Genomic DNA, 15340 nt, shown 5'->3' with positions numbered 1-15340 from the left:
GATGTGACACAGGATATGGGTTACAGTAATCTGCTCTAGTTTTGTTGTTGTGGTTTTATGTTGTTGGTATATCTCTTTTCTGTGTTAACGATCCAATTCTCCTGTAGGTTTTGGCACCTACAGGAAGTTTGTGGTTGCATGACTTGTGAATCAACTTTAAAAGCACAGCGTGAACCGCTTTTGTCTCCATGCAATGCCCTCAAGATAAACGTTTGCATCTGTCGTGCCCTTCATGTATATATTAAAATCTGGAACTGTCCCAACTCTCTCATAATGCTTAGATATAAGTCAAAGCATATATATATAACACTCGAAAGTCTCGAATACATTTCCAGGTTTACTTTTACCGACCATTCTCATTACGTTTTTCCTTCCCTGTGTCAAAAGTTTCCAAAATGTGACCGTTTCATGAAGATGACCGTGACCTATTTCCCTCTGAACCGAGGTTCACACAGGTGTTTTGTTGGCCTTATATAATATATCTAATAACTAATATTTTACATTTCATCATTGAGGTACAATAATGTTGGTGTTTGCTCATATTTATCGTTTTACAATTTCTGAAAGGATCAATTTTGTTTGCATCGAGATTATAAAACTTTAAAAGCAAACATATCTTGTCGCTTTTGAATGTCAGTCATAGCTATAATTTATCCGGTAGTTTGCTCAAAATAAAGAATGAAATTGATTCAACAAAGAGGTGCTTATTTGGGTCATTTATCGAAAGGCAAAAATGTGGGTAACCTTTGGAATGTTTTGAAGAAGAAAGATCATGGCCAAGATTCTTTGTCATTTGTACAGTAGTATTTATCGACTCGCTAGATTTTTCTTCCGCCATGTTTTGGTCTTTTCTTTTTTGATCGTTCGAAGGTAGAGACATTTTTTTTTTGACAAAATGGAATTTACAGAAAGTTTGATATGTCAGAAAATACAAACCTTAAGAATGGAGCTTAAGTCGACCAGAAGTTATTCAGTCGTTGTTGTTAGAACCTATATCGCTTGTCTGGCTTTCAGCTAAAAGCCTTGGACTCCTTTTTTCCTTAACTATCAGAAAGCCCCTATATTTTTATGGAGTTCTAAAGAAACATTCATTTTGTCAGCACAACTTGTAACAGTAACTACGGGTTTTGATGTGAACCTTGAAATCAGTCGGCCTTTCGTCGAGGGCGAGAGAAAAATTGCCACCGCACTACTGATGACTGCCAATTTTTTGTTCCTTTTCTTAACATAAATATTCCATCCCGTGGTGCATTTCTCGAAGAACACCGTTGTAACAAGATGCGACTTTCCGATGTATCCCATCTCCCTCTTGACCTAATTTAACTGCTTGAATGGCATCAGAGATTGGCCCCAGAGCATTTGCTTGCACAGGTGGGAGAGGATTATCAAGTCTGGCCGCTCAGACGTGGAGTTGCCGATTGATCATGTTCAGTTCCTCTGGGCTTCCTTGACACCAATGATTGTTCATCCCAGCGTTTTTCGTTTTTTTCATTTATGAAAAACCAAAACAGAGAGAGATAGAGAGAGAGAGAAAAAAGGGATAAATTTGAGCGGATTTATCCCCGAGCTTTCCAACAAGTTGACGATGAAACACCGTCTTTTCACATGAAACCTTTGTATCTAGGTTTATGAATATCATCACGTTATAGTTTTCATTATTTTTCTGCCTTCTATATCTCTGAGTCCGTCCGGGTGGTTCTGGGAAAAGATGTTTCGAGAGGTGGAGTAGTATTTAATCCGCGTTTGCCTCTGATTTCACTGACTGTTTCCGGGGTATAATTTGACACCTTTTCTGAGTTGTAAGATGGCACCTTTTTTTATCGGAAATCATTTGCGACAAGGGCTTTGTGTATCGTCTCATGAGAAAACCCGATCCGTGGCAAAGTAGCTTCGAACCGTGTTTTAACCTATTGCCATTTGGGAAGTCTTTCTATTTGCTCTGTGTTTTTCTGTTGTTTTCATCCGGTCTTACCTCTCACTTTGACGAAATTGACGTCAGACTCGAGTATGAATCGTAGTAGCTCGCACGTTGTCATCTTAAAGCAGTGGGCATTTGATACAACTTTGTTGTCTGCTAGAGAGAAATTTATTTAAATTTTTTTTACAACAAATGACCCCCAAGAAAATGTCTACTTTTGGTACACAGATGATGACAAACATATTTTTGCGTTGAAGTTTCAATTTGAAAATAAAAATAATATAAAAAACTTTATTTAAAAAAAACCTTTTTTTTTCTTCTTCTTTTGGTACACAGATGATGACAAACATATTTTTGCGTTTAAATTTCAATTTGAAAATGAAAATAATAATAAAAATTAAATGACTAAATAAATAGAAATAAATTTTAATAAAAAATAAAAATTTGAAAGTAGGAAAGGACTTAGGATTCTCCCTAATTGGTACAACAGTCAACTGAACAGTGATCATGTCAAGAAATTTTTGTTTTGTTATTTTTGTGTTTATTAGCCAAATATTGCTGTAAAAGTTGATTCTTCATTGTCCAGGCTGAAAGGATATCATTGCTGTTCTTAATTATCTTTAAAGGGGTGAAGACTCGCGCAAAAAGAAACATCTAATGCGGGTAATCTGACCTAGCTTCGAATGAGGTGTAACAGAAGTGTTAGACACCACCATCGATCCCAGAAAATACACACACAGCTTGCTACTGTCGGTAATTAGACACTAGTGTACAGTCACTACATGCAACTACTGTCAATACCCACAACACAGTGTACATAGCAGCGATGGACATTTCAGGTCCAGCTAAAGGTAACAAGGTATCACGTTTCATTACTGTCTGCATTTTGTAGCGACACGCACAAAACGTCACTTGCAAGCAATAGAAAGTTAACTTTTTCAGATGGCCGCACACGGTTTGGGGTGAATCTTCAATGCCTTTAAACTTCTCAACAGTCTGAAGGAGAATTTAATCACCACAGAATGTGTGCATGCGGACCTAACATCAGAAATATCCACACCAAAAACAAGATGGTGGGGCTATTTCTGTGCTTTCATTTGTACCTGTCTGAATGTATCATAGTTCTACAATTGTTTATGCGTAGGTGTGAGGGGGGGGTTAATCATACCCTCCCGCCCGCCCTCCCCCTTTCCTGGGTTAAGTGATAATTTAACGTACACCACATTCACATTACAGTCACTGGTAGATACAGCTGGATTTTTGTGTTGGATATATATACCACACAAACAGTATGGTGATTCCCACGTACCAGGAACCTTTTCCCGATTTGTAGAAAAGTCCTCTTGGTGAAAGTACAAGTTTATATATAGGTCACTTTTGGGAGGTAAAGTTTTGTTTTCATGTGATCTGCGACTACTAAGTATAGTCAGCTGTTTGATGTAGTTGCTAGCAATGCCTCTGGGACGCCACAGTCTGGTATAAAATGGATTTCCTTCGAAATCAATTTGGCCAGTTTTGTAATTTACAAGGTGAAAAGAGCCGGCCAGGGTGTTGCATACAGTTCGTGTGTGTGTGTATGTGTGTGTGTGTTGATAGGTATAGGTACGGACAACAGTACTCTCTGGTTGGTCTCTGCTTTGTATAGCAACTTGCTGCAGTCAAATATATGTAGCCCTTCACTATATTATGGTGAATATACAAACTAGCAATTTTGTTTTGAATTTAATCCAGTTTGTCAGCTTTTTTAATTTTATACTCGATGCAGCAGGTAAACCGAAACAAACATTCGACAGTCCTTATAAAGTGCCTATGCTAATGTGAGGCTATTATTCACAGCTCTACAGGTTATAGTGTGTTTGTGTGTCATATATATGTCAGACCATTACTGTGTGCACATCTGTGCGGGTGGGTGGTGGTGGAACGTAAACATCGGTGGCTTGATTAAGTTGATAATATTCCTATAATTTTCACATTTTTCTAGAAATACAGGTGAACTTACGAACCACTACATACCTCCCTAATTTTAAACGATGGATTTCTTCTCTACGAATGGTTAAGCACTAATTCTCATCGCGAATTCTGCCTTCAGCACTCGGCGAAATTTATGCGGTGTACTGGCAGCAAATCCTATTTTGACAGTCTGCAATTGACCTCCTGACAGATGTAAACATTTTTAGCAATGAAAATAATCATTCCATTCCTCTCGAAGAAAGCATTCCTCTCCATCGCTCCTCTCTATTCCCTTCTCTCCGTCATCTGTGCGCCAAAGAATAGTCTCCGTAGTACGACAAAATTTTGTTTTTGCTAAAAGCAAGTTTCTGTAAAATGTTACGTACGGAGGAGGCGAGCCCCCCTGTCGAGGCTACGGAATGCGAAAGTAATGAATGGGTAGATAAGCATCGGTTTGAACTCACCCCGGCGGCGGGCGATTGTTTATGACTTTTTTGGAACATAGGATGATTGAGGACTGTTTCAGATCGGAGATGTATAGAGATGTGGAGGACAGGTGAGGAGAAGGTTATAATATATGTCAGCATTGATCGAGGACTTTACCATACCTACAACAGTTACGACTTTATGTGTTGGATACAGTATAGTACCAAATGTAAGCTGCATTTAACGATGGATAAAAGGGGGGGGGGCAAGGACGGGCTTGGTCGCACTTTACCATACCTACAACAGTTATTACTTGGATACAGTATAGTACCAAATGTAAGCTGCATTCTCGACGGATAAAAGGGGGGCAAGGACGGGATTGGCCATACTTTACCATACCATACAATAGTTATTACTTGGATACAGTATAGTACCAACTGAAAGCTGCACTAACGAAGGATAAAAGGGGGGGCAAGGACGGGCTTGGTGGTACTTTACCATACCATACAATAGTTATTACTTGGATACAGTATAGTAACAAATGTAAGCTGCATTCTCGACGGATAAAAGGGGGGGGGCAAGGACGGGCTTGGTCGCACTTTACCATACCTACAACAGTTATTACTTGGATACAGTATAGTAACAAATGTAAGCTGCATTCACGACGGACTAAAATGGGGGCAAGGACGGGCTTGGTCGCACTTTACCGTACCTACAACAGTTATTACTTGGATACAGTAAAGTACCAAATGTAAGCTGAATTCACGACGGACTAAAATGGGGGCAAGGACGGGCTTGGTCGCACTTTACCATACCATACAACTGTTATTACTTGGATATAGTATAGTACCAAATGTAAGCTGCATTCACGTTGGATAAAAGGGGGGGGGGGCAAGGACGGGCTTGGCCATACTTTACCATACCATACAACAGTTAATGCTACCAATTGCACTGATACGGTGTACATCATTAACTATCGTTCTATTTTAAACGTAGCTTATTTTTCCTCAAACGTTTTGGCCTGGCCAAATTTTCCACAGGGTGAGGGGAGACATTGGGGGAGAAATTATTGGGACATAAGAAGGGGGGACCCAGAAGGGACATGAGGAAAGAGGAAGGAGTTAGAATATTACTTTGAGACATGCGTACTGCTGCCATTTTACATAGGTTTTTCATACGTCTCTATACTAACCATGAGTTTGAATGGACTGTGCTAGTGATCTCTCTATATGTAATATTAGTACCCCACCCCCGGATTCCCTGCACACATGTAAATTATGAAGAAGCTGGCTCCTATTAGTACATCCTTGAAGTACACCCTTGAAGTATTTTTTAGTTATAAGGGAGTGGATGTTGATGAAACACAATATACATGAATGTTGAAATTATATTCCACATTTCCCAGTCGGAATATTGAAGTTTAAATATTGCTGCTTGACTTTTAATATGGAAGGTATGAATTGATTTAGCCTGCGATTTTATTCTGAAATAGATAGTAAGTAAAAACTGTACAAGGAACATAACTGAAGAAGTCTGTTAAAATTTTTTTTTTTTTTTTTCCTCTGCCATTGCGATAATTATACTGTGACATTAAAGGATAACACTGGATAAAGCAGATGTAAGATCCTTTTGTTCTAGCCAGCTTTGACGAACAGAATGTAAATTGAGTTTATTGGGAACCATTGATCTTCCGCACATTACCCTCGATGCATCTTTCTTTCTCTTTTTTTTCTTTTTTTGTAATTGACGTACGAAGTTAAAAAAAAATACTCACAACGAAAGACATCATCGTGAGAAGAAATTAAAAAACCATGAAGGCTGATAGGAATAAATTTTTAGAAGTTACTAAGCAATGACCCACTTTTTGTTCTGTTCTTTTTAATATTTGATATATATGCATTCATGGATGGCTCGATGCTTAAAAATTGCGGATCACGCCAAGCCTAACCTACCACTAATAGCTACATAGCATAACCCGAGCAGGCGGTGAGGTGTTGTTGAGGTGGATGAATTATGGAGGTAGATAATTATTATGGGCATGAGACAAAACAATAAAAACGACAGAAATTTATTGCAGGGAAGAGAAGGTCACATTAATTCTGGGTTGTTGCCAAGTTTTAAGTGAATGCTCGGTTTTTGGTTTGTGAGTCCGATAGAGACTATGACATCGGACTGAAGCAAATGAGATTACTTGGATTAACAGTAAGGCATAATGGATTAAGGAGCAGGCCAGGAAAGCAGGATAATATGCATTTTTAGCACGTTTTTTTACCAAGTATATATATTACTCAAAATAAGATATGAAATGAGCATTAATTCTTAGGACATGTTGTTTGGGGTTTTGTTTTTCACCGAATGAGTTGCTAATCAGTGATTTATTATTGAATCCTTAAAGTTTAGATTTTCAACATGGCATCATCGCCCAGACACATGTATATTAAAAATGATATAATCACTGTTGTTGGAAAGGCAAATTTATAATTTTTCCAAAATATTGAATTCTTAATTTGATTCTTTGAAATGCATGTTGCAAATATGCTAATTGTTAATCAGTGGAAAGAGTTCAATATTAGCATGTCAAAATTCATGTCAAAAGTTGTTTGACCTTTTGTGTTTTTGCAGTTGTCAGAGAGGCTGTCGTGGCAGATACAGTCGGTCTGCCCAGATAATTCATTGATATTGATTCATATTTCGGATGCAGCTTTTCTTTTTTTGACACATTGTAACTTATTATAATTATTATAACTTTCAGTTAATCAGTTTATATACCACCAAAAATCCTAGAAGGCTAAAATAATGGTGTCTCATGTCAAAACTTGAATAAGCAAAAAAAAGGGGGTTTTCACATACTGCCACACTCTCACAATATATTTTTCCCACTGATCGACTTTCACAAACTTTTCTCAATGATTGGTTATTTGGCCCCTCACTCGGGGAAAACTTCAGCAAAATGCATTTGAAAACTTATAGCAATTTGCTCAGATTTGGTGTCAAAACTGATCTCCCATAAATAGAACCTGGAAATGGTCCCTAAGGGAATGCAATTTTTTTTTCTTTAAGAGTGCATGATACCGGGTAAAAATTTAAATTATTATGTTATAATAAAAAGCATTATACAAGTTACAAATTTGCATCCAATATTTTGACTCTAGATAAGTCCATGTTGTTATAGCTGCAGTGTAGAGCTCACTAGATAAATAGATTTCAGGCAAAAACAAGATATGCCATGCAGCCTTCATTTCTGCAAATTTGGCTTGTCCAGGGAATATGATTTGATTAGAAAGGTCAGACCACTTTGAGCAAAGTCGAAGGGGAAAAAACGAGGTGGAAAAAAATTAGATCATGAAATTTTAAACTGAGAGGAGCAATTTGTGTTTGCCAGCTTCTGTTGACTTCTCCGAGATGTTTTAAGGGTTTAAAGTGATCTGGTTTACTTTAAAGCAAGATCAGACAATGAGAGACAAAGACAGTTAAGAAACCAAGCAATTAAAGAATGATTTTCGGGACAAAATTAATTTTAATATGTTGGAGGCCAGTATTATCCTCAAATCTAGGTAATTTGTTTTTGTACCACGTTTTAGATTTTTTGAGAAAAATTGCTCCTTTAAAATATCGGAAGATCATCCATGAAAGTGACTGAAATACTTAGTCTAAACCACAGGTCATCAGGTCAGTTCCTCATGATGCAATTAGGCAGAACTTAGTTGTAAAACAACATAATACTTGATACAAGCTCAAATAACATGTTTTCAAATTTTGATATTACAGATTTTGTCATGTACAGTGTTGAATGTCACTAAAGGGTACTTGCTCTGTTGGTTCATGTATATATATGAAGAATAAAGTAACATGTTTTTGGGTGATATTTAGAATTTATAGAAAATAATGTATTAATATGTTGACCTGCACTGAGGAGCCATTCTCATAACTATAGTTAAGCCTTAAAGGAGCAGTCCCAAGATAAATCATATATTTTTAAGGTTAATACCTTGAAAACTAGAAAAGCTATGCAGAAACAAAACTAGCACTCAGAAACTTTTCTTTTTTTTTCTTGAACAGTGATGAACTAAAAATCTGCCTCGAGTCATCTTTCAACTACATTACAACTGCTATATAACATTCTACACCTGCATGCCGGTACATTATGTTCTATGTGTTGACACTGCTGTATTTAAACAGTCATACTTTCACAGAAGGTGTAATTAGCTATTATAATTAACAATTAATCACATTTTATTTCTCAGTTGTGAATGTGCAGCCAACTTCCACCCCAATACATCTGAGCAAAATGTGCTATGTAGGGTATCAGCTATAGTCCTGTTTGCAGGCCCACTGTGGTCATTGTTAATGTACATTGTCAAAATGTTCCATAATTTTGTGGAGGTATAATGACAAAAATTTTGTTGTAACCTTTTAATTGCAACAGTCCATAAGGCACCAAATTGTCAAAATAAGAAAATTCTCCTTGCAGCAAGGCTGAATCAATATTAAACAATAGAGATATTATCTCAGCAGACCAGCGGTGCCTATTGTCTGCAAGAAACAAAAGAATTATGTGCAGCTTAGCTGCACAGAGGGCTGCAGCCCACCCAGCCTCCTACAATCTTGACACCGAGCCTTATAACTAAGCTAATATTAAACTACTATGCGATACGAAGTACTGTTAATTTCCATAAAGAGGGAGAAATTATAATTACAAACATAAGTTGCTTTAAGCTCTCAGTATCATTGCCTTCAGAACTTGTAAAATTACTTTTAATAAATAAAGCACTACTTATATTTATATGCTGATACGACTCTCCAAGGCTTCAATTGCCTGCCCGTAAGGAATCGGATTTATTTCTCTCCTTCAAATTTGGGGTTCATTCCCAAAAGGTGTGTTGAGCCTGTGCGCCTTCGGGCGAGAAATTGAATCAGAAAATTTGCAGATACACCTAACCAGCTTTTTTGGTAAACAAATTACAACATCCGGTAGCCGGGTAGCTGGTTAAACTTGTAAAGGTCAAGTGTGTCCAAGGGATATTTTGGTTCTGAAGGACGAAAAAATCAAGGGCAGCAATGTTTCTGATCTGCGCGAGACTTTGGCCTGTAATTTAAAGCAGTGGTTTTCAGCACCTACATGTTATTTTCAAATTTAAGATTGAGATTCGATCAAACTATTGAAGTCAATTCTCATAGCCTGGTTGTCGTGAAGTCAATTTTAATGAACAAGTCAGTCATTAATCTCACGGTTCCTCCAATTTTTGTCCAATCCGAGACTTAATTCACAAATCGGTATAGTCGTGAGTGTCAAAAGCGAAGTTTCTTGTCAAAATTTTCTACGTGTTATATACCGTTCTGTGTTAGAGTTGAGATTCCACTTCACAAGTGTTGTTTTTGTTTCAAATCTAAAATTGCTATGGGATGTAGTATTGACAATAACATTGAAATAATCAATAATTTTAGTACTCGAAAAAGGAGTTTTCCTGATTCCCTCTCCTTTCTATTTTGTTCTTCTCTCCAGATGCCGGTTTTACAAAATTTCCTTTTTGAGGTCTATAAGCACTACAACAATGTTCCATTCCATAACTTCAAACACTGCTTCTGCGTAACACAAATGGTGAGTATGTATATATATATATATATAGTTACATTTCATTTATTTCATTTTTCATTTCATTTATTTGTTTCTTCACAATATAAATACAGAGAAGTTTACTAAGTGACAATACATATCAACAACAGGGAAAATTGTGAAAGGAAGCACTCCAAAAAACTCAGAGGGCTTGTCTAGTAGAGCGCTCTCATAAGTTAATAGAGAGAACAATACAAGAAAACAGTAACACTTATATCCACCCTCACACCAACCCAACACGCACAACCCACCCACCCCACCCCCACCACCCACAATATATAAACACATGCATATATACACAATTGAATACAAATACAAATACACACACGCAAATATACATATAAGTATATATATGCATATACAGTACATACATATATACATTCTAGCTACTGTTGCTCGAAACACCGTCTATTTCTCAATCATGAAAGCGAGTGTACATTCTAGCTGTTGATTGATGCAAACACTTCTTCTTCATCGTCGTCACCTAATTGGTGAGCATAAACGTTCTAGCTATTGTTGATTCAAATTGTATCTTACGAACAGTGAGTATGTACATTCATTCTAGGTATTATTGATTTAAATGAATATTCCAGAACCGGTTATGTATACATTCTAGCTATTGATTGAAACTATATATGTGTCATCCTTCTAGGGAGTATCCATGCTAGCTATTATTGATTGAAAATTTGCGTAAGTATCTCCCAGATGGTAGAGCTATGATTGATGCAATGCACTGCTTTACTGTATATGTGTTTAATAGTGAGAAGACAATAATTGATTCAAACACTGTTTTTTGCATTCATTACCCAATTGTGCAAATACTGTTTGAGCAGTGTCACCCATACTTTGAGTATGCATTCTAACTATAATACGTTTTGATTCAAAAGATGTTTGACCTGTGAATTATATAATAGATATCGTGTTACCATGCATTCATCTAAAATTTTCAGAGATTTGCATATATTCCCCCCTCCCCCCAATAATTTTACTAACTACATATAATATACTAATATTTTGACCTTTGACCTGTGATTCCTCAACAGATGTACGGTATAACCTGGATAGCAAACCTCTGTGATCTAATCGGGGATTTGGAGGTCCTTGTCATGATCGTTTCAGCAATCTGCCATGATCTGGATCACCCTGGTTACAACAATGCATATCAGGTAAGCATGATCTGGGTCACCATGGTTACAACAATGCATATCAGGTAAGCTTGATCACCATGGTTACAACAATGCATATCAGATAAGCATGATCTGGGTCACCATGGTTACAACAATGCATATCAGGTAAGCATGATTTGGGTCACCCTGGTTACAACAATGCTTATCAGGTAAGCATGATCTGGATCACCCTGGTTACAACAATGCATATCAGGTAAGCATGATTTGGGTCACCCTGGTTACAACAATACTTATCAGGTAAGCATGATCTGGATCACCCTGGTTACAACAATGCATATCAGGTAAGCATGATCTGGGTCACCATGGTTACAACAATGCATATCAGGTAAGCATGATCTGGATCACCATGGTTACAACAATGCTTATCAGGTTAACATGATCACCATGGTTACAACAATGCATATCAGGTAAGCATGATCACCATGGTTACAACAATGCATATCAGGTAAGCATGATCTGGATCACCCTGGTTACAACAATGCATATCAGGTAAGCACAACATAGCTTATCAGTGTGCAACTACCAAAACAGTGTGCTGGATCTTCCCCAAGCTTACCTGTCTTTGCAAACCTTAGGCATTCTGATCCTCCTAATAAGGCATACATACCTACATATAGGGTCCTTGATGGGGACTTAAGTGTCCCTCCTGATCCTTTTTTTCTACTAAACTAAACTAAACTATGCCTGTAGCGGTGCATAAAGTTTCCTGCTGTCTGCATTGTGTGTATGCACAGCCAGCCTACCAGGTTGGACAACCTATCACTTATCTTCTATCTAGAAATAACTTAAATGTAAGGATGGAATGTTAGTATTAGTTGGCAGAGGTACTATGTACATTCCACCAAACCATCCATGTATAATTATATTACTAGTTATGATTATATCATTCGTAAACCCTAAGTTTACTAACAACCAAACAGCCAGCTACTTACTGTATGTTGTAGTTAATCTGTCGATCCTTTTGGTGTACATATTAAAGCTTATAAGATTAACAGGTTAGCGGAAAACTAAAATAAATGGGTTTATGATGTACATCTCTGTCCAACTATGCCATTTACATTCATACATTTAAAAACAAATGAAAAATTAAATTGCACAATTTTGTGCATAGCTACAAAAACACTGTTTTCTGTCATGTGAGCATGATTGTGTTAAAGATTATTTTTATAATTTTAAAATTAACAGCATCGAGTCTACTTGATACTGTAACAATATAGGATTAGATAACAAGAATACCGCGATGATATACGTTATAACAGTAATACGCCTACAATATTGTAGGTGGCTATGCTTATAGACAGAACGATACCTGTGGAAACGCTGACACGATTACTATCTAGACGAGGTGGGATGCACTCATCCTGCTAAGATTCTTATCTCGACCAACTGGACAGTTTGCGGAGCAAACGGTCAGATAACCTACACGGATATTCTGATCATCACAGAGGATGACGAGAGGATACTCCAAGGGCAGCTATTATAAAAGAAAGGAAAAGTCCTCTTTAGCAAACTGCTTACACAAGAAATGAATAATTTATTTTATAAACGAACCTGGCAAGGAAGGCCAAATTGGACGGTTTATTAAAAGAGGTGCCCATTCAACCATCATCTTGATGTTCTAAATCAAAGAATAGTAAAGGAGGAGTGAAAAGAAATTTCAAGTTCCTAAAAACCTTAAAAGTTTTTTTTTAAAAACCTTCCGTTGCGAAAGACAAAGGTTTTGATAATTCACAGGAGAGGGAGGGGGGGGGAGGGGCTGCGATTTTGTCAATTTCTAGAATGATCGTTATGTCACTAAGATATGAAACATTTTGATTTCCTTTTCAAAGTTTTTATTTTTTATTTATATTTTTTATTTCAAAGAAAGGTTTGCATTGTTTTTGAAGTCAAGTTTACCCCATCATTAGCTTAAAAACAGCAGTAGTTTATGAACAGAGATCAGATGTGAGTTTGTCTCCATTTGCTTGAAAAATGACAAATTGGCAAGTGTAAGGAGGAAGGTACCCCCCTCCATCCCCCTTCGCATTTTCAAACCCTGTAAACACTCTGGACGTTTTGAGGTCCAATAAAGCTAGCTGTATCTTTATCATCTCTAGACACTGTCTTCTAGCTGGTAGGTTGTTAGTCACCACACAATTTATGGTTCTCTGACTGAGATGTACCTCCGTAGGGCTAAATGTAAACCCTTCATTTTCGGTCTTCGTTAAGCCGTTAACCTTTTCATGGAATGGCTTCGATACGTATACCAGAGGATCGGCAGATTAAATAAGCGATACAGTGAGTAGCTCTGCTGTTTGATGGTTAAGACCTACAGCTCTCTCTATCAGTATTTACTTTCCTTAAGTTAAACAGACTAGTAATAAACTGTCTGGTGTCATGATTTAAGTGTAAGTCACAATAGTGCTGTAACTAGGGTAAGTGGTTAAAGGGGGAGGGGGGGGGGCTGGCAACTTTGATCAATGTCCACAAAATTATGATTCAGCCCTGTGAAATGAGGCTGAAATGAGAATTTAAATTTGGGGCTGATAATATATTCTGTAACTGCCATTCCCACCCTCTCCTCCCATCCATTCCCTATCATTCATCCATCCATCCATTTCTCCATCTTCCCCCAATCCCAATTTTTCCCCTCAGTGAAGACTACTTTTCTCTAAAAAAATCTTGTGAACAGAAAGATTGTATTACAATTTCAAAAATAAAATCACTACGGTGGGTAAATTTAAAACTTTGAGAACATTTCAGCATGTTCTCCAAAGAAAAAATTGTTATGCAGTATTTTCTCTTAAGTGCGAGTCGTGGTGACTAATCTTGTGACTTGATCTCATTGGGAATGAATATTAGAACCTACTCGTCTGTATTGTATTTCTCGGCTTGTCTTTACGAGTTTCCCAGCCAATTTTTTGTTGTTGAAATATCTGTGCATTCGTAGTTCAAAGTCTTCCTATAAATCTGGTACGTTTCATGCTTTTCCTTGCTCTTCAAATGTCACGAAAGGGCAAGACATGTTAATAAATGTTCTTTACGGCTTGACGAGATAACGATATGGAATCGAGAAAGAGAGAAAAGTTAAGGCCAAAAAAAAAGTGTATATACAACGACGGCATCTATTATCAGCACAATTTCAGAGAAACAGTGATTTGATTTTGCTTACAACTTTGAATCGCCTATTTTGCCCGCCGGTGATTTGATTGCGAGTGACTCGGCCGCCGCGGTTACGGTCTTCATCCATTGTCAATTAGGAGAAGATGAGACGTTGCCATTACGGACAAGGAAAACCACAAGTGATTTGATTTGTGGGTAGAGTCAGTCGTGTTTGAATATCATTACGATGACAAATATTGAATTATTTCAATAAATGTCAAGTGTTTTTTTGTTGCAATGCAGTGTCTTCGGCGATCGTTTTCTTCTTTGGCCGGAAGATCGAAAACAATGTCCAAAAGTTCTGACAGTTTGAATAAATGCCCTTTGTCGAGCCAAACGCAACGATGCAGAAGTATATTTGGAGTCAAAGTTTATGCCCAGCATGTGTTTAATTTTTATCGTAGTAAACATTAAGGATTTCTAAGCTTGTTCAAGCATCATTTTAGCTTCTCTACCCATTGCCATGGTTGCAACTGGATGACTGCTCTAATTTTCACAAATATTGGGAAAGCCTCTTAATATATACGTGTCAAGAATATGTCAGTATAGGCTAAATTTTGTATTATATACTTATGCCATAGTATTGGTTGGAAACCTAACTTCCACTGCATAGAAGTTAATAGTGTAGGCTAACGTTTAGTTATAGAGCTTATGGTTACGATAGGGCATCAGTGTACACTGCAGTTAGTGTGGATGTTAAATTAGTCTACAGCCAGCTGTTAAGTCACTGCTTGGTTTCTTCAGTCGCCGTTGGAGCCATGTGCAACCCAACTTTGATTTTCTTGTATTAATGCAATTGTCTGGAATTCTAAGATGCTATATGTATCAAAAAAATAAGACAGTAAAATAGAGACTTATTTATGTGTTTGTGCTAAATTTGGAAGTATTTTGATGACATGACTATTTGAGGAGTTTTCGTTTCCCATATCGTCAACAATGATAAAAGGGAGAAAAAGAAAGGAAACGAAAGAAGGATCTTTTAGACTTTCAAGTATCCAGAGCTAATTCGTACACAGACTAGGCTTTTAGATTTGCCAAGGTACTGTACGTAGCTGGGATTGGAGATCAAGAGCAGCTTAGAAGTACGTTGTGAGAGAATGTTTG

General features: G+C 37.2%; 1 protein-coding gene across 2 annotated transcripts in view; it reads left to right on the top strand.

The window, feature by feature from the left end:
• LOC139975648 (high affinity cGMP-specific 3',5'-cyclic phosphodiesterase 9A-like) overlaps nt 1-15340 on the top strand; it is a 134952-nt gene that overhangs the window by 93360 nt on the left and 26252 nt on the right. For both annotated transcript variants that reach the window (XM_071983734.1, XM_071983733.1), the window contains exons 7-8: nt 9798-9893; nt 10952-11074. In XM_071983734.1, coding sequence (XP_071839835.1) covers nt 9798-9893; nt 10952-11074 — 219 coding nt within the window. The remainder of the gene's footprint in view (nt 1-9797; nt 9894-10951; nt 11075-15340) is intronic.

Source organism: Apostichopus japonicus, chromosome 11 (genome assembly GCF_037975245.1).
Source record: "Apostichopus japonicus isolate 1M-3 chromosome 11, ASM3797524v1, whole genome shotgun sequence".
Taxonomy (NCBI): Eukaryota; Metazoa; Echinodermata; class Holothuroidea; order Aspidochirotida; family Stichopodidae; genus Apostichopus; species Apostichopus japonicus.
Note: the sequence above shows the minus strand (reverse complement) of the source record. Positions and strands in the feature narration are given on the sequence as shown.